General features: G+C 41.3%; 2 protein-coding genes across 6 annotated transcripts in view; one reads left to right on the top strand and one right to left on the bottom strand.

The window, feature by feature from the left end:
• The first annotated feature begins 1,990 nt into the window (after positions 1 to 1,990).
• LOC113067369 (heat shock protein 75 kDa, mitochondrial-like) lies at positions 1,991 to 10,127 on the top strand. The gene is made up of 18 exons (XM_026239737.1): positions 1,991 to 2,126; positions 2,493 to 2,663; positions 2,874 to 2,956; positions 3,096 to 3,236; positions 4,649 to 4,720; positions 4,801 to 4,961; positions 5,512 to 5,621; positions 5,701 to 5,774; positions 5,855 to 6,010; positions 6,101 to 6,221; positions 6,300 to 6,369; positions 6,446 to 6,593; positions 6,675 to 6,860; positions 7,540 to 7,678; positions 7,870 to 7,955; positions 8,620 to 8,765; positions 9,445 to 9,517; positions 9,598 to 10,127. Exons 1-18 carry the CDS (start codon positions 2,006 to 2,008, stop codon positions 9,697 to 9,699), a joined length of 2,160 nt encoding a protein of 719 aa, XP_026095522.1. The 5' UTR covers positions 1,991 to 2,005; the 3' UTR covers positions 9,700 to 10,127.
• A 2,336-nt stretch (positions 10,128 to 12,463) lies between these two features.
• Positions 12,464 to 24,259, bottom strand: part of LOC113067358 (CREB-binding protein-like) — a 40,808-nt gene continuing 29,012 nt past the window's right edge. Inside the window, exons 14-31 of one of the 5 annotated variants that reach the window (XM_026239714.1) lie at positions 23,690 to 24,025; positions 23,423 to 23,599; positions 22,850 to 23,018; positions 22,639 to 22,757; positions 22,243 to 22,482; positions 19,661 to 19,749; positions 18,755 to 18,865; positions 18,579 to 18,635; positions 18,399 to 18,476; positions 18,244 to 18,311; positions 18,013 to 18,163; positions 17,721 to 17,867; positions 17,513 to 17,626; positions 16,786 to 16,951; positions 16,499 to 16,666; positions 16,257 to 16,418; positions 15,864 to 16,145; positions 12,464 to 15,714 (exon numbers count right to left, since the gene is read on the bottom strand). In XM_026239714.1, coding sequence (XP_026095499.1) covers positions 13,444 to 15,714; positions 15,864 to 16,145; positions 16,257 to 16,418; positions 16,499 to 16,666; positions 16,786 to 16,951; positions 17,513 to 17,626; positions 17,721 to 17,867; positions 18,013 to 18,163; positions 18,244 to 18,311; positions 18,399 to 18,476; positions 18,579 to 18,635; positions 18,755 to 18,865; positions 19,661 to 19,749; positions 22,243 to 22,482; positions 22,639 to 22,757; positions 22,850 to 23,018; positions 23,423 to 23,599; positions 23,690 to 24,025 — 4,905 coding nt within the window. In that variant the 3' untranslated portion in view covers positions 12,464 to 13,443. The remainder of the gene's footprint in view (positions 15,715 to 15,863; positions 16,146 to 16,256; positions 16,419 to 16,498; positions 16,667 to 16,785; positions 16,952 to 17,512; positions 17,627 to 17,720; positions 17,868 to 18,012; positions 18,164 to 18,243; positions 18,312 to 18,398; positions 18,477 to 18,578; positions 18,636 to 18,754; positions 18,866 to 19,660; positions 19,750 to 22,242; positions 22,483 to 22,638; positions 22,758 to 22,849; positions 23,019 to 23,422; positions 23,600 to 23,689; positions 24,026 to 24,259) is intronic. The other 4 variants (XM_026239717.1, XM_026239715.1, XM_026239716.1 and 1 more) reach the window with 4 other exon arrangements.

Genomic DNA, 24,259 nt, shown 5'->3' with positions numbered 1-24,259 from the left:
ATTTTCGCAGTTTTCAGCATTTCACGTACCACACACACACAACTAATGAACAAGGCCCAGTGCAATTCATTAACGTGTACACGATTTGAAAAATTTGCGAATGTGCGTCACTACACTGAAACACATTTCACATCATGAAACACATCAAGAATTACATTAATGTGCAGCATTTTGTTCAAATAGAGACATATACAAATGATATGATAGTTTGTATTAAATTATCAGGGTGTGTGTTATGATAATTTATGATGTCTCTATATGATAATTTGGTAATTCTTGTGATCTAGATATATTACTTACGATATTATCATCACACATGAAACCAATAAATTGAGAAAAAACATAGGTTACATCATTCATTACATCATTACTTCATTCATAACTTCATGAAACATGCATTGATCTAAAATTGCTTCATTATTTTCAGAAAATTCTCTCGATTAAAATGAGCCCAATAAAACAGTAATCTGTAATTTAGGTCTGAAGATATTCGTCATCGAATTACAAAACATAAAACACAAAAATGCACGTGCTGCAGTATTCTCATGGATTTATACCTTTATTATTTCATTAAACATGCTCTGATTGTGGAAAATTGCATATCATTATTCACAGCAGATTCTCACGATTGAAATGAGTCCAGAATCAATATAGGTCACAATACTTGGCTGTAGTATGTCACGAAGCCTATCTTTAAACAAGCCAGCAGTTGTTTTTAAAACTAACTGTGGATGCACATTTCCTTTTCCAGTGTTTTCCTTAACAGTGTTCAGGGAATTCCTGTGGCATCTACATGCTGATGGTAAGAATGTCTCATTTGTCAAATGATAAAATCAAAGTCTTTTTTTGTTTGTATTTCACAGTATGCTCTCAGCACATGTACATGATGCCCACTTACATTCACAGAGGTAAGCTATATTTAAACAAAAATATACCAAACTACTTTTATGTGGCATTTTATTTTTATTTTTTTCCACTCTTAGGAGGAGGTGCCAGTGATTTGCCAGTGGTGGTGCATTCAATTGATGGAGAGCTTTGCCTTAAAGGGTATGACAGACTTTACAGATAAAATTTCAGTAACTCGGCTGATACTATAGAAAGGTGTTATACAATAGAGTGTATATACATTTACATATTTTACAAAGTCATGGACAGAGGTTTGCACACTGGACCGAATTCAGGGAACCCTTGAGCCCATCTTTAGGGTGTCAAAATCCACCACCACCAAACAGTCACACAGCAAAAGAGTTGTGGTTAAAGGGGACACGTATAAGGTAAATGATTTTAGTGGTCATGTTGCATGCAAGTTGGATAAATTGTTTCACTTGTTTGTGCCATAGTATATTTGTATATTCAGGTGCAACATCCCACCATTGTGAGAGACCTTCATACAAAGATTAAATCACAAAGATTTATTCTTCTTTGAGGTGATGGAGCCTCCTTTTCTGCAGATAAACAGTGAACAGCAACAAAATGCACGTTATCATATCTGTTTGCATGAACTTTAACTTTGAAATGTTTTAACTGTTGCCAATATTATTTCCAATAATATACCTCTAGCGCTACCAAAGGCACCTTCAACATCCAGGTACATTCACATACAACACCTTATTCAAGACTGCGAGGGGCTCAAGAACAGAACCATGCATTAGAATCAGATTAAAAACCTTATTTGTTTGTATTTGCTTTGTCAATTTAATAAAATAAATAAATAAATAAAGAATCAGATTAAACAGCTGTAAAAGCTACTTTTCTCAGGCTATGACATATTCCGTTACGCATCGCTTTATTTAAAGACCAATAGCCTTTAAAGGGGTCAAGATATGTTTTTTTCCCCCAAAAGCCGATCGAGAAACTGCATTTAAACATTTTACACAGGCATGTATATAACCGCACGCAGACGTCATCAGTTAGCGTCAACAGGGTCCTTTGACTCACCATACGCTTGTCACGCCGTAGTTTCCAGTCTTCTATAGGTCAAACTGCAGCAGTAGCAGCAGCAGAAATGATCCGATCATTCGGTTTACTCAAATACTCTCTGAATGTCTCTCAGAGGGCTCATGTCAGGCTGTTGTCATCCAGCAGAGGAGTCGGGAAGAAAATAGTCCCCGCGACTTTCACTGGAGGTAAATTACACGTTCAATGTGTTTAACATGGATTAGCAGTTTAATAAGAAGATCAGGGAATCAGACCAGTGATTAAATATAATAAAAGGGGGCGAATGATTCTGATCAAACAAACACAGGCTGCTTCTTTAAAAAATAGTTTTTGTCTCATTGACCAAATAAACAGGTTTTGTACTGAATAAGTCTATATTGCTCAACTGGACATGTTCAGTAATGTTATCAATTTCTGTAAATAATCGCCATATTCACCCGCGTATGCAGATGTAGAAAACTGTTGAGCATAGACTAACAGTATCGAGACCTATATGTGGTTAATAAACCTTCAGTGCTGTTTAATAGTGTTGATTCTGACTCTTTCTTCACTAGTTGACACTAATGGCAGACAGCAGCCTCCTCCCAGCACATCTGTCCGGCTCTGGAGATCCAGCTGTGCCTCTGGGGTCAGTGTGGCTCACCGCAGGTACAGCACACAGCAGACCGAGAGCGCAGAGGAGGAGACGCTCCACACCATCATCAGTGACACCGAGAACGTTCAAGGTACACCGTCGCTTGGGATCAGAGAGATTCAGTTCATTACTTTTTATATTTGATAAGAAATTAACGCTTCTATTCATCAACAATGCATTCTTATGATCCCAAACATTTGAATGGTAAAGATTCAGAGACTTAAGTTATAGTTCATTACTCTACACACCATAGCTTATGGAAATAAGAATGTTTAAACTCTTTTTTCTTTGTTGAAATAAGGATCCTACTCCAAACACGAGTTTCAAGCAGAGACGAAGAAACTGCTGGATATTGTGGCCAGATCGCTGTATTCTGAGAAAGAGGTGAGAAATTAAACAAAAAGCAGATGCAATGTGGTCCTGTTTGATCAATTCACAGAAGAAATATCATAGAAATACATGACTCAGACTGTAACTTCCTGTAGACTCAGTGATTTTCTGACACACTCTTCTGCTGTGTTAGGTGTTCATCAGAGAGCTGATCTCAAACGGCAGTGATGCTCTGGAGAAGCTGAGGCACAAGATGATCACAGGAGGAGGAGAAACATCCCCCATGGAGATCCACCTGCAGACAGACGCAGCCACGGGCACCTTCACCATCCAGGTACCTCCATCACCACACACACTCATGTATTACAATCAGATCAAACAGCTGTGAGTGAGGCTTTTTTTCAAGATGCATCATGTCCCATTACACATTACTTTATAGTCTTGAGACCAATTGCGTTCTGAGAAAAGAAGATATAGAACAGCTTTTCTATCTTTCTAGTTTGCAAAATACCAAAGCTGTTCTCAATTTATGAATAAACACACACTTGACACTTGTTAGTCATGGACTTTTTAGTCACTTTTTACTCAAAAATCAACCATCTACATATCTTTCTATTGCATGTTTTTTTTTCATCTTCTAACAACAAACAGTGTTTTGAACAATATGATCAGATCTAAATGTAGTGCTGGAATTGGTGCTTCATCTATTTTCATTTCTCTCTTTAATCATAGCGTAGCATTTAGTTCAGTTGTGCAGGGCCCTCATATCATGAGCTTACAGTCTTACTCATTACAGCAGCTCAACCACTGGGACTTACACTATTGGCATTATATGTTTATATCTTTTTATAAATTATTATCAATTAAATGTAATATATTGTAATTTTACTACAAATATCATCGGAAATATGAATTTAACCTGTTAAATGTCACCCCGTCCCGTATACAGGACACCTACGTTGACTATACTATATTACAATCAAATTTAATCTAATCTTGACAAACTATATATCGTTGGAAAGGTCTAAGACTCCCAAATATATATTATACCAATATTTTTTGTATTTAGATTAATTTATGACAAGAGTGTACCCTCAGAAATCTACATTACAAAAGGAGCTTTGACCTTTGTTTAAAAAAAAGACTTCCTCGTTGCCTTTTTCTCGATCACATATTAGAAATCATCAGAAGTTATATATCACTTGAAAACATAAAATCTCAAAATTCATCATTTTAAAATCAGACATTGCATTACCATGTAAATGGTACATCAAAATCATGTTACAAAATGTTTTCAGTCATGAATTATAAAAATTTTGGTTTGTATCATGCACATTCGAGTCTATCTTCAAAACGTGAGTGACAGTTAACAGGTTAAAGCACTATTTTTTTTAATTTTTAACTTGCATTACAATACTTTTTAATACATTACGCACAATAAATAAAATGTATATGATAATGTATTTAAATAACATTAAAAAGTTTATATTTATAATGTGTAATTATTAATTAATTAGCCTGTAATATAAATTAATAACTGAAACATACATTTAAAGTACTAAATTGTGCATAGTTTATATTCATCTGAATTCAACAGTATTTACTTAATAAAAAAGAAAGTAATTAAAAAAAATCTAATATTTGCATATTTTAAACATTTTAATGTTAGTTTTCCACTGTAGTGACGGAGCACTTCAATCTCGGTGTAGAATGTCTTGATGAACATCTTTCTGCTGTGATGTGTAGGACACGGGTGTTGGGATGAACCGAGAGGAGCTGGTGGCTAATCTGGGCACCATCGCTCGATCTGGATCAAAGGTGAGCTCTTCACTGAACTCTTCCGTTCCTCATTCTGACAGTGCTTTTATTTCATGGTCCGGTTGTTCTTCCTCCGTCAGGCGTTTCTGGACGCTCTTCAGAATCAAGCGGAGGCCAGCAGCTCCATCATCGGTCAGTTCGGTGTGGGCTTCTACTCCTCCTTCATGGTGGCTGATAAAGTGGACGTTTATTCTCAGTCAGCAGAACCAGGCGCTCCTGGATACAAGTGGTCCTCAGACGGGTGAGAGATGGATTTAAGAACCGTTTTAGGACAAAAGGATGTGTTTTTTTATTTTTTTATTAGGGATCCTTGATTATGCCAGAAGTCATAATGGTCAATATATCATAATCATGATTATTTAAATATGATCAGGAGTGGGCAATATGACACAGTAACTAATACTAGGCTAACTAATGCAAGAAAAAAAGCCCTTTAACATTTATTGAAGAATTAAGAAATAACAAATAATAGAGCAAAAAAAATAAATACTGCATGTTACATCAGTTAAAATAAATGATTTGACTGATCTTGACATTGCGTTTGGGGTGAAGTGCACTGCTTTAAAGAAAAACAATGGATGGCTTTGTCAATTACTGGGTTTTCTTGATCATTGGAAGCAGAGTTTGAAATCAAGACTAAAATTACCATCAGCATTCAAATTAACTGGACATCTCAGCCAGCTTTTGCCATATTTGTCTTTAGGCATCGAACATTAAGACAGCCAACATTTGAATGAAGTGAATCAGAGTTTTGTGATTTACTCACTGAGTTTTGTGTGTCTACTCTGCAGCTCTGGAGTGTTTGAGATCGCAGAAGCTTCAGGTGTGCGTCAGGGAACCAAGATCGTGCTTCACCTTAAAGACGACTGCAAAGAGTTTTCATCAGAAGACCGAGTCAAAGGTGTGCAGCGCTCCAAACCAGAAAAACACTGACATAAAACATGAGATGCTCTCTGACGTGACCGTGGTCTGTTTTTCAGAGGTCGTGACTAAGTACAGTAACTTTGTCAGTTTTCCCATCTTCCTGAACGGACGGCGGTTAAACACCCTGCAGGTAGAGTGTGTGAATGACCTTTGACCTCCCCGTGGCTCTGAGGATCAGTCCTGAGCTGTTTTCTCTCTCTCTTTCTGAAGGCGCTGTGGATGATGGAGCCCAAAGACATCAGCGAGTGGCAGCACGAGGAGTTTTATCGCTATGTGGCTCAAGCTCATGATAAACCGCGCTACACACTGCACTACCGCGCAGACGCCCCGCTCAACATCCGCAGCATCTTCTACGTGCCAGAGATGGTGAGCGTCAGACGATGCATAGAGAAAAACAAATAATAAATGCATGCACAGCTGACAGCGTTATCGTTGCATGTAAATGTGCGCGAGCAGAAGCCCTCCATGTTCGACGTGAGTCGTGAGATGGGATCCAGTGTGGCTCTGTACAGCAGGAAGGTTCTGATCCAAACCAAAGCCACAGACATCCTGCCCAAGTGGCTGCGCTTCCTACGAGGTCAGATGAGCGTCCAGATGTTTGAGTGAAACCAGCTTTAAATGCACGATTAGATTAATGAACAACGGACATTTGCAGGTGTTGTGGACAGTGAAGATATTCCTCTGAACCTCAGCAGAGAGCTGCTACAGGAAAGTGCTCTGATCAGGTACAGACCAGCCTGAAATGAGACATTGTTCCATTTGTGTCGTGCAGATAAGAGAAAACAGACTCTTTTCTTTCAGGAAACTGCGGGATGTTTTACAGCAGCGGGTCATTCGGTTCCTGTTGGACCAGAGCAAGAAGGATCCGGAGAAATACGCTCGCTTCTTTGACGAATACGGGCTGTTTATGCGCGAGGGCATCGTCACCACAGCGGAGCAGAGCGTCAAGGTGCGAGAGGACTCTGTTTAGTCTTTTTAATCGCTTTGTTTCTCTCTGAGTGTGTTTAAACTGATTATTATGTCGTCACAGGAGGACATCGCTAAGCTGCTGCGCTTCGAGTCGTCAGCGCTTCCTGCGGGACAGCAGACCAGCCTGATGGAGTACGCCTCTCGGATGAAGGCGGGAACCAGGAACATTTACTATCTGTGCGCACCGAATCGCCACCTGGCCGAGCACTCGCCGTACTTTGAGGCCATGAAGCAGAAAGATATGGAGGTGAGACTAGAGACAGACAGGTCACACTCGAATCTACAAGTTGATCCAAAGGGTGTTACAGTGCACTGCAGATTTACTGCAAACAATTGATTAGTACGTATGTTCACTCCTGTTTTGAAAGCATAATTGTGCATTATTCACTGACAAGGCTGTCGATAGATCCTGAGATGAACACCAGGAGGCGCCAATGCTGCTGTTTATCTCAAAATGGCCAGAAATATTGGTCAGCAGCTGATGGGAGGATAAAGATGCACTGATTAGATCATATCATATCAATCATATCAAAGTTGTTTTCTCAAGGTCTCAAGAAAATAGATTCAAATGCGCATGTAAACAACTACATGCCATTTAATCATAAAATGTACATTTAATATAATATTTTTAATAATATATGAATATGTATTGAATAAAAACAAAGACAGTCACTCTTCCTCCTAATATAACAGTAGATATTAAATTAATAGCATTGTTTAATTTTTTTTAACAAAATCTTTAAGCTTCAAAAGAATAAACTTTATATTTTATTATATAATAAACTGTATTTATATTTCAGAATGTATCAAATACTAGTTCTGTATTTAACTGGTTAATCATTTACAGTTAAGCTCGGGGATTTCTTGAGGAAAGTCATTTTGATCGCAGCACAACAGCAGATGAAGATTTGTGTGTGTTTCTGCAGGTCTTGTTCTGCTTTGAGCAGTTCGATGAGCTCACGCTGCTTCACCTCCGAGAGTTCGACAGGAAGAAGCTCATCTCAGCCGAGACCGACATTGTTGTAGATCATTACAAAGAGGAGAAATTTGTAGACAGCAAACCAGGTAAGAGTCAATACCTTCACCATTTTCTGTCATTATCTGAGACGTGTCAGCTAAAGAGTGATTCTGGAGCTCTTGGATTGATGAATTCATGTTCTTGATTCTTCACCTTCTTTTGTAAACAATGTTAATGTGAAATAAATGAAAGGCCAATTACCTGAAATCTCCTAAGATGCTGTGATTGTGTTGTGCAGCATCAGAGCGACTGACGGATGAGCAGACAGAGGATCTGATGGCCTGGATGAGGAACGCTCTCGGACAGAGAGTCACCACCATCAAGGTGATCACACACACGTGCAGAAACAAAATGACATTCTCGTTCATTGCTTCTACTCACTCAAAAAACTTCACTGATTTTGTAGCAACGGTAACTTTTAGTAAAAATCAGTCATAAGGCAACTACATGCAAAATTTGCATGTACATACTATTAAAATATGAAGTGTTTATTAATTAATTGCAGTATACATGTAAAATTGCATACATCCAAAATGCAGTTTTGCATTAACTTTCATTTTAATATTATATATTTTTTTTTCAGTTGTATACTTTTAGTATTAGTGGTGTCGGATTTTTACCTCACAAATCCATTTTTTCTTACATAAAATAATCCAAATTAATATTTAATGTCCATTTGTATCATTTATTAAATTAACATGCATTAATTTAATTTATAAACATTTTGAAATCATGCATTTCATTTGCATACAAATTAAAACAAATATACTTTTTTTTTTTATAAGTTTGTCATTTCTCTATAATAAGAATTTCATCTCTTTGATCACTCTTTGTATTATGATGATGATCGACATGGTTTTAATTGTAAACACTGAACCATTTACATCGTTTTGCAAATTCAAACAGAGATTTTTACTCTCAAATGTGTGGAAACCTGACAACAGTGTTTATCTTTATTAATATTATTAATTTACCAATGTTTCTGTAGGTGACGCCGCGTCTGGACACACACCCCGCTATGATCACGGTGCTGGAGATGGGTGCCGCGCGACACTTCCTGCGCACACAGCAGCTCGCCCGCAGCTCAGAGGAGAGAGCGCAGATCCTGCAGCCCACGCTGGAGATCAACGCTGGGTACGAGACGCTGAACACAAATCATCAATCGGACAGTTTGCATGAAGAAAAGAAAACAGTCCAGTGTCTCCAGAATAATGTCCTTACAGTGAGGAGATGCAGATGAACACAGTGTTCACAGAGTTTGTTTCTTCATCAGAACAGATTTGGAGAAATGTAGCATTGCATCACTTGCTCACCAATGGATCCTCTGCAGTGAATGGGTGCCGTCAGAATGAGAGTCCAAACAGCTGATAAACACATCACAATAATCCACACCACTCTAGTCCATCAGTTAATGTCTTGGAGCAAAAAATTGCATGTTTGTAAAGAAACAAAGGCATACTGACTTAAAAACCATTGCTTTTGGCCAAAATGCACGTCCATAATCTTTAAAAACGCTTCCTTCTGTGACTGTTTTCAATTTTAAACGGTGCTTGATCTGTGTATATTTCTCGCCTGACGTCTTTCTGTGACTTTTATTATAATATTTATTTTTTACTGGATGTAAGGAAACATTGTATTGTATTTAAGCCAGTAACAGCCATTTGAAGTTAAAACATGAATTGTGGATTTGTTTCACAGAATGTTAATTGATGGACTGGGGTCATGTGGATTATTGTGATGTTTTGGACTAATCTAGAGTATATTTGCAGTGTAGAAAGGTTGTGGTTTGTGTGACATCAAGTGTTTTTTGCAGACATGATCTGATCAAGAAGCTTCACGCACTGAAGGACTCGAACCCTGAGCTGGCACAGCTTCTCCTGGAGCAGGTAAAGAAACTGTTTCCCCCGCTCTCTCATCTCAATACTGTTTCTAATTAAAAACTAAATGCCATTTTTTTACGTACCAGATTTACGACAACGCCATGATCACCGCTGGCCTGAACGAAGACCCCCGTCCGATGATCTCACGACTGAATCAGCTCCTCACTCAAGCTCTGGAGAAACACTGACACGGTTGCTGGAGTTCAGCCTGACGGACTTGTTTTGCCTTCATTAGAGCCATGCATCGATGCACAAAGGAGGCGTCCCGTGCAGAAGAGGTCATCATCGCATACTAAACACAAACAAACTTTGTTTATATGAAGACTTGAGAATCTTTGTGCAGGTGTGACATTGTCTGTTTGGTAGGAGTCATGTTTTAATAAGACGATTGTCACATTGGTCAAAACATTTCAGCAGTTTGTGTTTCAGAATTAACCTGAAAAGATGCGAGAGATATTGGCATAGTAAGAAGATGATTCCAGTGAAACGTGTTGAATATTGATGTTTTGTACATTTTCGCTCTAAAATTATTCACTTTTCAGTCCACTGATTCTGTACGTTAACAGGTCTTCAATATAAACATTGAAATTAGCATGTGGAAAATAGGAAATAAAACCAATATGAAGTCTCTCAAATGCTTTTCACCCATTTTAAATTGATTTCAATGACAAAACCTCTAATAAAACATTTCTATGTGTTAATGCTTTGATTTATTAAAAGGATAAAGCATGCATGACCGTTCTCAAAAATTCTACAATTTCATAAACCCAAAAGAAAATCCGTCCTGGCTGGATGTGATCATATCCAGATCATATCCAGCTCCTCGGAGTGAAATGTGAATCCAGTGCGCTCAGAAATGAAGTGCGCCACGCGCTCCGCTGCAGTTGCGTCACTCAGACAGCAGGAGGCGCAGTGACTGATGAGCGCGTGCTGTGATGGAGGTAAAACAGCCAGTTATTAGTCACGCATTTACAGTAGCACATCTTGTGGATTACATCTTACTGTTAAGAATACGAAAGCAAAAAAAAAAAAAACCCAAATACTGTGCAGTTCGTGTTAACCGTACATTTTCAGGCAGTTTAGACAAAACTGATCAAATAACTCAAATAACATTTCTAATTTAAGACGTTTTATCATCATTGCCTTTCAATGTTTTTTATTTTATTTTATTTTTTTATGCTTGCGGTATGGCATGAATTTTGAAACGTGATATTCTAGGTAATCAATTTAATTTGAGCTCATAAATGATGGGATGACAAAAGAATAAACGAAATAAATAACTTTAGATTGAGCCAATTAGGATGTCAAAACTGGCCAGTTTTTTTTATTAACAAATTTTTGTACTAATAAAAAAGCTGTGTGCATGCAATAATTCAAAAGGCCATAGTCTAAAAAACAGCTACTGTGTGTCGTTCACACAGAACGTGTTCTTGCGTTTATAAACACACAGTAGCGATGATGAATGAAGAGTGCAGACACGTTAATCCGTTTAGAAACGCTGTTTTAAAATGTACTGTTACTGTGAGAGCATGCTCGTGTTTACGCAGAAAACAATGGAACGTTGCGCGATCGAACGCAGAACGCGTTCTGTGTGATGAATCTGAACATCTGTTAAACGTTTCCATCGTGGGTAGCATATCTCGCAGGACAACTCACTAAAATGATGAAAAATAGGCACAATTAAATCATTCAATTCATTAAACGCCCAAAGTGAATCGTTTCACCGTTTGTGTCGAGCCCTTTGTATCGTTCCGGAACACACACAACGAGAGCGAGGTCACGTACACACCGCAAACTTCCAGGAGAGGGACACATGCATTTAAATACGGCATTTACATCCACAAGAAATACAGGAGTCACTTTAAGATCATTAACGCAGCAATAGCTGTAATGTTTGACTTCTCACAGCTGTTTTCTACACAGAACTGAGTGTCTGATGAAGAGGTTTGACCAAAACAACATCAGAAGCCCAGGTCCTGACATAAACATGCTTTCGAAAATCAGAACCTATAATTATGAGAACCGAATTCACAATTATAATACAAGTCGTCAAAATTGCACCACACCACCAAGTAATATTGGATGCCTTTATATATATTAACTTCAGGCTACTTCAGTTTCTGGCAGTGTGCAGAAAAGTGACGGTCAGTGCATTTAACAAGCCACGTACACAATATATGGGTTTAAGGAAAAATGTAAGTGTAATTCCTGTAAATCGGATTAAGCCCTCAGCAGGAGCAACAACCATATTTCGTTTTTGAGCTGTTGTTGTTTGTGCTTTTTAGTCATCTCTTGCTCAGGATCGCTCATAGCGGGTTTTCTCTCTCCAGTGCGCATGGAGCCTGCAATAGAGCACTTGCAGTTTCAATAATAAAAAAATCTAGAAACATGCAAAATTATGACATTTACTCTTCTTTTTTTTTTGGCTAAATTGCTAATCATCAAGCACCACACTTCCAATCATTGGTCGAAACGAGATTGATTACCTGCAGTCCATGATTTAGAGCAAAGACTCGTGCAAAAGAAGAAGAAAAAAGATGCACCTTCTATAAATTCAATCACATCCAAACCTAAAACGAAACATGCAGTGTGTTCAGAAATGGTGAACTGCAGTGGCACCTTTCAGGCACCAGAAGGTGCAGTGAAGCCAGTGGTGAGCACACACTCCAATCTCATGCTGAAGATGGATAGTTGAACTTCTGTGGCACATTTGATAATTGCATTTCAAATGTAATGTTCTGGTACATTCAACTTCTCCATTAGATAAAGTGAATCCGAAAAGAAAAAGAAAGAAATCATACACTGCCCTTTCTAGATCAAAGAAAGAAAGAAAGAACTGTGAAATGATTTTAAGATTTATGTGGACACAGTCAGGTGTGAGTTTAAAACCCATGCATATTAATTACCTCAAATCAGCATTGTGAAAACACGCAAACCAAGTCAGCACAATGGTCGTGTCTGTTGCACACAGTTTATTTAACAATATGGTATATAAGTACGAAACAAGTTCTTAACCAGTTTATACAGCGATCTCAATCTTTTTTTCCTTTTATTTACAGTATGTCATCAAGCTGCATGATTTACATTAAAGAATCGTTCACCTTCAATTCAAGTTTCATGAGGAGAAAAACATAAGAGGTTGACTGAAGAACTCTTTGAACAAATCAGCAGTCAGAAGAAGCTCCGGCCTCATACGCGAGGTGGAGGGGACATCATTGATGTTTCAGAGATCAAACGAGAAAAACAGGAACATCTTCCTACATCTTAAGAGACAACTACTGAATCCAGGCCAATAAATTAACGCATTTGGGCACCTTGAAAAATAAGAGCAACTTTCACAATTTGCTCGCGTGTTCGTGTGTGTGTGTGCAGTAGCCAAGCTCCTTTCTGTACAAATGAATACAGGTCCTCTGTACAAACTCCACAGTTTGGAGAGAAAAAGGCGGTGCGTTCCTTTTCCAAACCTGGTAAATGTGAATACGTATCAGACAGGAATGAGGATTGCTCCTGATCCTAATTCCACACCGAGTATCTTACAGTCCCTAAACACGCACACACACTCGGCAAGAAAAAAAAAAAACGCATTTCAGTTTGCAAACATACAAAACGAAAGTCTTCAATAATAAAATCAAATATTTTGCCTTGAGATATTCCATTTAAAAAGTCCATAAGCTCAAAGTAACCCCCTCCCCGAAACAAAACAAAGAAAACAATTAAAAATGTAATTTGTAGACCTGGACTGCATTTCGGCCGGTCCAACAACCCTCCCAGAAAAATACCCTTTGTGATTCTGCTCTTTACACAGTAATTTCAATCCCTCTAACGGGGAAGAAAAAGCAGTCCATTGGTTGTGTAAACCTATTACAGTTTATTTTGTCTAATTTCCTGTGTAGGAAACACACCTCTGTCCTCAAAAAGAACGTCTCTTAATGCTACAATCCCTCGACAAACTTCTCTAACGTGTCTCCCGATGTGTCCCCAACCATACTCATGTCGTTGGGGTGCCCTCCACGGTTTGGCGTGTTCAGTTGCGGAAGCATTGCACTCTGTTCGGGTGTGCACAGGTGAGCCTGGTCCATGTGGCCCGGCATGGGTCCTGCCAGGCTGGGGTGGGACACGCCGGAGTGCAGGGGCGAGGGCTGGGGCTGCATGCGCGGGGATGGGCTGGAATGTGGCGGCTGTTGGGACGGGGGGCGGGGCGATTGCACGGGTGCAGGTGACCTCACTTGGTTGCCCAGTGCATTGGCCATGGCCTGTCCGGGTAAGTGAGCTCCCTGCTGTTGTCCTGCAAGCATGTGCGGTTGGGGACTCATGGAAGCGGCCTGAGCCGGCGATCCCATTTGCTGCTTCAGCATCTGTTGCTGCTGCTGCTGTTGCTGTTGCTGCTGCTGCTGCTGCTGAAGCATGCGCTGTTGCAGCATGTTCTGCTGGGCATCCATGCTCATTCCAGGCTGGCCCATCTGACCCATGGGCGGCATCTGACCCATGGGCCCGGCGCCTCCCTGCATGGCCATCTGCTGCTGCATGCGGATTTGCGAGTAACTGGGCGCACCTTGAGGTTGCGGAAATCTCCCTTGTGCTGGAGGCATCACTCCCTGTTGTTGTTGCTGCTGCTGTTGCTGCATGCGCATTAGTTGCCTGCGGAACAGCTGCTGGTTTCCGTTGTGTGCAGCGTTCATCATTTGTCCCTGGGGTCCGAGGGCAGCCACGGCTTGGGTTGCAGCTGGCTGGGGCTGCTGCGGCGGCATGACGGCTCTCTGCACGGGGCCAGTTTGCATCGCAGCCATGTTCTGCATTCCCGGCTGACCTGCGAGCATGGCCTGCGGGTTCTGCTGCTGCGGTTGGCTGGCTTGGTACTTCGCTGTCCGCTGTTTGATAAACGCCGCCATGAGATGTGGGTTCGATTTGAGGATGTTGAGGACCTGCTGCTGCTGCTGAGGGGAACTTGGAGATTTTAATGTGCGCAGCAGGTCCTGCAGTGCTCCTGGAGCGATGCTGCTGGCCACCCCTCTTTGCATGCCTTGTTGTTGCGGGGCCTGTGGTTGTGGCTGCTGGGGAGGCATGACAGCCTGCATCTGCCGAGGCTGCTGCTGCTGCTGCTGTTGCTGCTGCATCATGGCGCGCTGCATCATCTGCGCCTGTTGAGGTGTCTGTACTACCGGAGACTGCTGCGGGGCCATGGCCATTGGCTGCGGTGGCACTTGCTGTGGCAGAGGTGCCTGCGGATTCTGCATGGACCCTTGCATCCCAGCTGGCCACTGGCCAGGCTGCATGTTCTGAACCATCTGAGGGCCACGAGGGGCCATCATCTGCATGGGAGTCATCATGCGAGGCTGGTTCATCTGCATGCCATTCACACTCATCCTGTAGCCTTGCTGCTGCTGCTGTTGTTGTTGTTGTTGTTGCTGCTGCTGCTGCTGAGCTTTGGTCATCATCTCTATTTGTTTTGCAACCTTCAAAGCCTGCTGCTGCTGTGGAGAGGGCTGCGGCTGCTGTTGAGGCTGCATGGGCAGGGGAGACTGCTGCTGGGGCAGGGGAGAGGACTGTGGCCCTGACTTACCCTGCGACCCGGGCGTAGATGGTTGGTTGGGGAATGGTTGCGGCATTGCAGCCACATTCTGATGCGTCTGCTGGGGCTGGTTGGCTAATGCCTGCGAGGTCTGAGGCGTATTAGGCTGCTGCAGCTGCTGAGAGTTGGGCGTCCCCGGACCTCCTGAGGTAGTTGGGGAGGGCAGACTGGGCGGCATTCCTCTGCCCTGCATGAGTGCCATGCGCCGGCGCATCATCTGCGCCTGCTGCAGCCGCTGCTGAATCTGCTGTTGCCGCAGCTTGTGCTTGATATTGAGACAGAAGGGCACGGGACACTTGTTTTCCTGGCAGTGCTTGGCATGGTAGCAGCACAACGCAATGAGTTGCTTGCAAACGGGGCAGCCTCCGTTGGTCTTGCGCTTGCAGCCCTTGGTGTGTTGCACCACTCTCTTCATCTTCTGACAAGATGGCAGAGAGCAGTTGGCGTTGCGGCACTGGCAGGCATGCACCAGTGACTGGATGCAGCGTTGGATGCTGAGGCGTCGACTCTCCTGTGGGCTCTTGTTGGCTTCACCGCCCTGGTTGTTGCTGTCGTCGTCCAGGCCCAAACCCCATTTCACCATTTGGTGCTCATGGCCCTTGGCGTTGTAGCAGTTAATGCATAGATCAAAGTCCTGAAAGAAATCAGAAGAATTTAGTTTTTTTTTGGATAATCATACCAATCACATCATATGTTAATTAACTGCTGCATATCTGGAGATTGGTGATGTATTTACAGGTGGAGACAGCTGTCAAGGAAGGTTTGCCAAAAGAGAAGACTGACCTCACAAACGGTGCAATGCCAGCGTGTCTCTACGTGGTGCTTGCATTCGTTGCAAGTGTACACAAATCTGTCTTGGCCCTGATTGTGTAGCTCCACCAGCATGCACATACTGCTCCATTTGCAGCGGCGTAGGGAGCTGAACTCCCAGTGTTTGTCCCTGGCCAGTGTCAGGAAGGCATCGCGGCCATCCATCAGATCGCAGGTCAGCATCGGGTCTGGATCCATTATTGGAGGCAAGCTATTGATCAGTGGACCAGCATGCAGGTGGATCACGAAGAAGACCTGGAATTTAAGAAACGAGAGGGTTTCCGGTCAGCACTTGACACATTCAGTGCAAAACAAATGATATTCAAGTAAAAATAAATTTAAATAATTTAATGAGTCCAGTCCAACCTCTTTGTGCTTCTCCATTGTTGCATATAGCTTCTGGGACAGATCATTAGCTACATTCGGCATCCCAGGCTTCTTTTTGCTTGCGCGGCTCACACTGCTCTTATTTTTGTTGGTCTTTTTATTGTTCTTCTTTTTGGCATTCTTGCTGTCAGCTTGGGTTCCCTGTGGTAAAAGAAGACATTAATCAAATGGCTACAGACTACACTAAATACTCGTTCACACCATTTGGCTCTCTGACTGACCTCTGTTATCTCAGAGGAGGTTGTATTCTCCTCCTTCTTCCTCTCCTCCTCCTCTTGCTCCAGCTCCTTGATGCTTTCCTCCAAAACATTGGGCCAAAAATCACCCTCAAAATAGGGCAGCTCATAGGCACTTGTAAGGCGGTCCTCGGTGGCCTGCTTAAATATGTCCTGCACAACACAAATGAGTCATTTTGTGAGTCATATGTGTGTCAGTGTGATGTTAACCTGTTGTGAATGAAAACTAACAGACCGCAAATTCCTTAAAAACAAATTCAACATTGGCATACCTTGTAGTCATGGAGGATTCTTTCTGCAAAGGCTTTGTCCAACATTTTGCGGTACCACTCCTGTAGTCTTTTAGGCTTGGGAATCTTCTGATCAGGGGGGTGACAGTGGAAGATGTAGTCATCACCTTCACTAGGTGGGCAGGCCCAGATATGACCCGTCACATACCTGTAGGTGGAAAAAAACAAATCCATTAGTGCATAACCCTACCAATGCCATGGACCTTTTTCACATTTCCAGCTTTCTCAGCAGTGGAAATAGTCATAGTTGGGTTAATTCAACAGTACTATTAATATATTATTTGCATTCCCATTTGCTCAAATAGCAAAAGAAAAACTCCACCATTAGTGTCTTCATGACTTTCAAAAAAGTAAAGAATAAAATTGGGATAAAAATGAGAGACTGATAACGACAGATGATGTCAAATTGACCAATAAAAAAAAAAAAATCAAAATATATAAAACTTTTGAGGATTTACGATGCTGATGACCGTTAAACACGCCATCACAGTCTTTTTAAAAAGGTCCATTAGATCACAAAAGCAAGTGCTAACGGTGAAGTGAAAAAGAAGGATATAAGTTTCCAAATTTGGTTTTTGGTTGGGCAAATAACTTATGAATGGCTTATTTATAGTGGACTTCTCGATTAAAGCTGTGATTGGAGAAAGCAAGTGTTTTAAGACAGAATACAATTACACATACTATATTTCAACTTCAAGGTGGTACTTACCCTAGTTTCTTAACATACTCCAAATATCCAATGAGGATTTCATGGTAAACTGCAGTTCTTAGCAATCGAGGCTTGAAGAAGTGAATACTGTCAAGATATGATATGTATACCCGTCTGGAAAGAGGAGTAAAATGACAATTGGTCAATAAAGCCTGTTCAAGATGCAATTTGTTACTTTTTTCCGCATTGATCGATATTTGCATGGTACCTGGTGTTAGGAAAGGGACATTCAGATCCATATTCCTGGACGTGCATGCCGAAGAAACACACATCCACTCCATCAATCTCCTCAAATGCAAAAAGTGCTTTGGTTCTGTAGGGAAAGCTTTCTACCATCTCTCCTGAGTCAACAAACCTGCAAAGAAATGATGTGATGCAAAATCAGTTTGTACATGCCAGATTTCGTCAACATGAATTCAAAATTTAACCATTTCACTTCTTAATAAATTTTGAAATGACTTCAACTGTACTCAATTCATATTAATTCTCTGTGAGGTTACCTAGATTTCATCCCAGGTTTGACCTCCACAGTCTTATCAGAGCTGGCGACCACCCGCACAAACACCTCTCCGGCCTCAGGGTGATTCTGCCTCTTCAAGTACTTGTTCACTCTGTCCTCGATGTACGAACCCAGTCTCGTGCACTGTAGCCCTGCTCAGAAAAACACAGACGGTTACTTCACTCTGAAACAGACAGAGAGGCAAGCAAGAAGATGCTTTGAAAGCACTCACTTTTAGCAGAAAACTTGTTTTCCTTTCTTGTTTTCCCTGACTTCTTCAGGCAGTTGTCACAGATGAAACTGTAATAGGAAGGAGACACAAACAAAGCAGCTGTAGGATCATGTCATGCTAAACTCTTCAGGAGAACAGCGAGATAAAACACTTACCCTGATGGCCAGATGACGTCATAATGTAGTACACAGATCTGATGCATCTTCCGGCCACAGTCTTTACATTCAACAAAGCTGTTAGACAGAAAGTGTTGTTAAAAACTATTTTGATAAGAGTGGATATTTTGTCACACATATTCAAATAAATATTACAAGCATTAAAATGACTAAACTTACGGCTCAGGGTCCAACATGTCATTTTTCTTCTTCTCAAACTGCTCCTTTGATATCATACTGCAGAACACATACAAGATAAATTCTACTTCATACATGCACAACTCAGTTTTGAGTATAAACACTGTAATTTAACCAAGAAAAACCTCAAAGCCTTCTGAGCGGCAGAAGATACGTACGTCTGCGGCTGGGCCGGGTCATCTCCGAGGGTGACACTGTCGCCCTGAATCTCGTTGAAGCACTTCTCACAGAAGTGATACCTGTCGGCAACAAGGCCATATTTGGGTGAACTGGAGCCAGCACACAAGAGCACAGGCAAACCGGCACACGGAGAGCAGCACAGCACAAGAGCGCAGAACGCAGAGACGGACAGACATCGACACACAGCAAACAGGCCAAGGCAGAGCACAGGTTAGCATTCAAACTCACAAATGAGCGATAAATCAAAGAAAATGATGGATAGCTACAGGATGATATGTCCTTTCATGCACTTGAAAGTAACCACATGCCTTTTCTGATTTGATTTTAGGAACAAATTAAAGGCATGAAACAGAAACGAAGACAATGTGATGAGATGAGAAACATGCACTAATGCCAGTTATGGAAAAGTGAAGCACTTGAGCTCTTCCAGGCACATCATTTCTGTAATAACTTAATTAAGGCTGCGGGATTTGAGGGAAAACATTTAATTGTGATTAGTTTTCTGATTAAGAAATACAATTAAAAACTAATTCTGCAGGGCTACACAGTACTGAAAAACAGTAATTATAGATTAAAATGACTAAAATATCAGTAATTTACTATTACCGTTACTAAAGAAAATTCTAAATTTGCTAAACGAATTAAATATTTCTATTGTGATATTTTTAAATTATTTAATAAAAATAATACAACTAATAAAAAGAACCCTAGAGCAAGACGCTTAACCTTTGAACCAGCTTATGAATCAGTTTATAAGGTGCAAACAACATGGAGTCAACTGAGCACTAAACGTCACACGCCTGATCTCAGTGCATCACAGTCCCACTTGGAAAGTCATTCATCCCCTTCTCATTTCTCACACCACCGATCATGCAATTGGTTACCTGTTTTGGTAGCTATAATATGTGCCGTCTCTGGAGATAGTACAGAGCTGTTTGCCATAGCAGCAGAGCGTCTGAGGTGAAAACTCGTACTGTGGAGACAGAGAAAATGCAATTCTTTTAAGAGCAACTTATTAAACACTGACTACACCAGTGATATTTTAGTTATTATTACATACCTACAACAGCATTTAGTAATCACTAAATGTTTGTAACCACAAATATGGCCTTCAGTCACACACACACAACAAGAATGAGCGCGCTGCACACACACGCAGGGGCCGTTCACATATCACGTATTTTGCGCGCTCAAGTTCGTTATTTCAAATGTAGGCGTGCGGTATGCACACTCATAATGGAAGTGAAGCGATGCGCACACGGTGCGACAAATTTCAGAATGCCGCAAGTGCACTGCTGGTCATGGAACTTCCTCACCTTTTCCGTAACAACGTTGAAAGCTCAGCCAAGATGAAGGAACAGCTGATAGCTGTATGTGGACTTTTAAATTAATTTAGTAGCAATGCTACTAGCAGTTTTTAGTGCTGCAAATCCAGTTATCCATCGCTGAAATTTCTGCGTCTTCGTGGAGAGAGCAGGTCATGGTTGCCTAGCAACGGCAGACTCCTCAGGAGCGCAAGTACCCGAAGGCTTTGGCGAAAAAAATCAGAAAGTGGCGTGCCTAGCGTTTTCCGCCCGTTTTTAGACGCGATATGTGAATAGCCCCTTACAGTACGAAAACTCCTGTTTAATACAAAGAGTGACAATGGCGGAGACAGCAAAACGTTCCAAAGTGTGGTTATACTTCACAAGAGTTGATGCAGACAACGCTGGCTGTCATAAGTGCAACAACACTTTTGCATGTAAGGACGGAAACACAAGCAATCTGTCAAAGCATCTTTCAAAAGTGCATTATGTGCAGACAGAGAAATGCAAATTTTTCGACTGCCTAACACAATTTCAAAGTACCGATAAGAATACAGTTAAAGTACCGGACAGTTAAGCAGTATCGGTAAGAGTAGTAATACCGTTAAAACCTTAACGATACCCATCCATTAATATCATGAGAAAGTATTTCACTAATTCCATTTAAAAAGTGAAACTTGGATATTACATTAATTCATTACACACAGACTGATATAATTCAAATGTTTATTTCTTTTCATTTTGATGATTATAACTGACAACTATGGAAAATCCCAAATTCAGTATCTCAGAAAATGTGAATATTGTGAAAAGGTTCAATATTGAAGACAACCTGCAAAGCCTTTAAATGGTCTCTCAGTCTAGTTCTGTAGGCTACACCATCATGGGGAAGACTGCTGACATGGCAGATGTCCAAAAGACGACCATTGACACCTTGCACAAGGAGGGCAAGACACAAAAGGTCATTGCAAAAGAGGCTGGCTGTTCACAGAGCTCTGGTCCAAGCACATTAATAGAGAGGCGAAGGGATGGAAAAGATGTGTTAGAAAAAAAGTGTACATGCAATAGGGATAACGGCACCCTGGAGAGGATTGTGAAACAAAACCCATTCAAAAATGTGGGGGAGAGTCACAAAGAGTGGACTGCAGCTGGAGCCAGTGCTTCAAGAATCACTACACACAGACGTATGCAAGACATGGGTTTCAGCTGTCGCTTTCCTTGTGTCAAGCAACTCTTGAACAACAGACAGTGTCAGAAGCGTCTCGCTTCAAAAAGGACTGGACTGCTGCTGAGTGGTTCAAAGTTATGTTCTCTGATGAAAGTAAATTTTGCATTTCCTTTGGATATCAGGGTCCCAGAGTCTGGAGGAAGAGAGGAGAGGCACACAATCCACATTGCTTGAGGTCCAATGCAGAAGAGCTGAAGGCCACTATCAGAGCAACCTGGGCTCTCATAACACCTGAGCAGTGCCACAGACTGATCAACTCCATGACACACCGCATTGCTGCAGTAATTCAGGTAAAAGGAGCCTCAACTAAGTATTGAGTGCTGTACATGCTCATACTTTTCATGTTCATACTTTTCAGTTGGCCAAGACTTCTGAAAATCCTGAGTTGAAAAACTTCTGGAAAATTTTCTGAGTTACTGAATTTGGGATTTTATAATCATCAACATAAAAAAAAAGAAACATTTGAAATATATTAGTCTGTGTGTAATGAATGAATATAATATAAAAGTTTCACTTTTTGAAGGGAATTAGTGAAATAAATCAACTTTTTGATGATATTCTAATTATAAGACCAGCACCTGTATATTTCCTGTTTTTATTTCTAGTCAGAAGTTATAGTAGAAGTTATATATATGTGTGTGTGTGTGCGCATGTATGTATGTGTGTGTGTGTGTGTGTGTGTGTGTGTGTGTGTGTGTGTGTGTATGTATGTGTGTATGTATGTATGCATGCATGCATATATATATATATATATATATATATATATATATATACAAAAAAAAATTAATAATTGTTTTTTGATAATTTCACTTGATTGTGTTGAATCACTAAAAAATTACTATAGCTTCTGACTAGAAATAAAAACAGGAAATATACAGATGCTAATATGTAAGCTAACCACTCTTTTCCTGGATGAAGAAGCTCAAGTTCTCACCTTGCGCCCACAGCAGTATCCCAGACCTTGCATGACGGGGTCAATTTCCTGCTCGAACACCTCGGACAGCTTTGAGCAGTACTTGTACACTCGAGATGTTTTGCGGTTGTAGAGCCAGGCGTTGTTGAACATCAGCCAGATGTCGTCAACATACTGCCAAGGCTCCTGGTACTGCCCCGTGTCCAGCTTCCTCTTGATGGTGGAAAGATCGATTGGGTTCTTTACAATGTCAAAGTAGTCCTGGAAAAAAAAAATATATATTTTAACAATCATAGTTTTTTATTGATATTTTTGAACTCCGTAGCATTAACTGGATAAAACTAGACAAACTGTTTTTTTTTAGAAGATGCAGGGCTGATTTCATATATTTATAGCATTTAAAGAGAAGCCATTTACCGGGATGCCCAGTAGAGGGGGATCCACCGGCTGGCGGAAGGGCAAGGACTCTGGGTCTTGACGATACAGAGCTTCTAGTGTTGGCATCAGCGCCTGTCTGAGCTCCTCCGGCTTGAAAACTGTAACAAATTATGATGTTATGTGATTAATCTAGCTGCAGATATTATTAAATTATTATTATGTTTCAGTGTTTTCAGAATATTGTTTATACTTTTCTTGCGCGACTGGGCAGATTGACCGGATGCAGCATTGCTGGACACGTCCTCCTCTTTCGGCTCGGTCTTTATCTCTGGTTTCTTCTCCTCTGTCTCCATCGGTTCTTGTTTAGGTTCTACAGACTCTGGCTGCTCTTTTACTTGAGGAGGTTTGACATCGTCATCCTAATGAACAACATGAATTATGTTTAGATGTTTAGTAAAGACTGTGTCATTAGACTTGAGTCACGAGACAATGAAATATTAGGAAACTAGAGAATGTAGAGTGTTAAAATGTACTGCTTAATTCTTTTTCAGGATTCTTTGAATAAAATCCTTAGAATGAATTGAATGACCAGAAAGTTCAAATGAACAGCACTTGTCTAAAATAGAAGTCTTTACTGTAACTTTGGATCAATTGAATGCCTCATTGAACAACATTTTTTACTAATATGAATAGTAATGTCTTACTAATATTAATTCACTAATTTATTACTTTTGAACGGTAGTGTAAAACACTCAAGAAACAATACCAAATAAAATCAAGAATTTCTGAACCATTTTTAAGCCCTTTTAAGTTTAAGTCACACCTCCATCTTGACATCAATCTGCTTTTTCCCAGATTCAAATTCCTGCTCGTCTTCTTGATGCTCAGCTTTGTGTTCGGCAGCAGGGTAGTCGGGGGGCAAAGCTTGCTGGGAGTGAGTCTCGGCCACGGATGCTGGCGTAGGAACTCTATTATCAACGCTAGCGGCCATCTGAGAGAGCTAACGGACAGACAAACGAGAAAGGACATGAGTTAAGGGAGTCATGGCATAAAGCTGCAATCGAGGCTGTGTTTTCGTGACGATCCTCACCGGAGTGCGAGGCTGCTGCGCTTGCACAGAGGTGGGCTGCTGCATCTGCAGGGAGGGCTCGGGCTGGGGCTGCAGGGGCGTGAGCGGCTGGGAGTGGGCGGGGGAGGAGCCCAGGGCTGAGGGAGGGCGGGGCAAGCCGCTGGGGATGTGAGTGGGTGTGACGTGGCCCCCGACTGACGCCGGCGTGGAAGGCTGGGTCTGGAGTGACTGTAGGCTAGCGGCAGCTGACGGGGTGGAGGCGGAGGGCGGAGGAGGGGTGGAGCACAGGGTGGACGGGGTGCCCAGAGGGCCCACAGGATTCAGGGTCAGGTTAGCGTTCTGCTGCTGCTGCTGCTGCAGAGGAGAGATGCAGGGTATACTGACTCAGACACAGCACAACAAACTACAACAGTTGGGTTCCGGAGCTAAAAACTCCATTCGTTTTCCCTACAGGAGGACTGGTTTTAACAATAACTCATAAACCTTTAAAGACAGATCTAATGTGAGCCCAGAGGATGTTAATCACTGGGATAAGCTTTTGTTGAACCCATCAGACTGCATCATTATTTAAAAAAAATATTATAATAAGCA

This window comes from Carassius auratus, linkage group LG28B (assembly GCF_003368295.1).
Source record: "Carassius auratus strain Wakin linkage group LG28B, ASM336829v1, whole genome shotgun sequence".
Classification (NCBI taxonomy): Eukaryota; Metazoa; Chordata; class Actinopteri; order Cypriniformes; family Cyprinidae; genus Carassius; species Carassius auratus.
Note: the sequence above shows the minus strand (reverse complement) of the source record. Positions and strands in the feature narration are given on the sequence as shown.

Bases quoted from the DNA above. Each gene is read 5' to 3' on its own strand.
- LOC113067369 (XM_026239737.1), top strand. From the start codon at position 2,006: ATGATCCGATCATTCGGTTTACTCAAATACTCTCTGAATGTCTCTCAG. The intron at 2,664-2,873 runs GTACACCGTCGC...TGTTGAAATAAG, and splicing joins TGACACCGAGAACGTTCAAG to GATCCTACTCCAAACACGAG. The intron at 2,957-3,095 runs GTGAGAAATTAA...CTGCTGTGTTAG, and splicing joins CGCTGTATTCTGAGAAAGAG to GTGTTCATCAGAGAGCTGAT.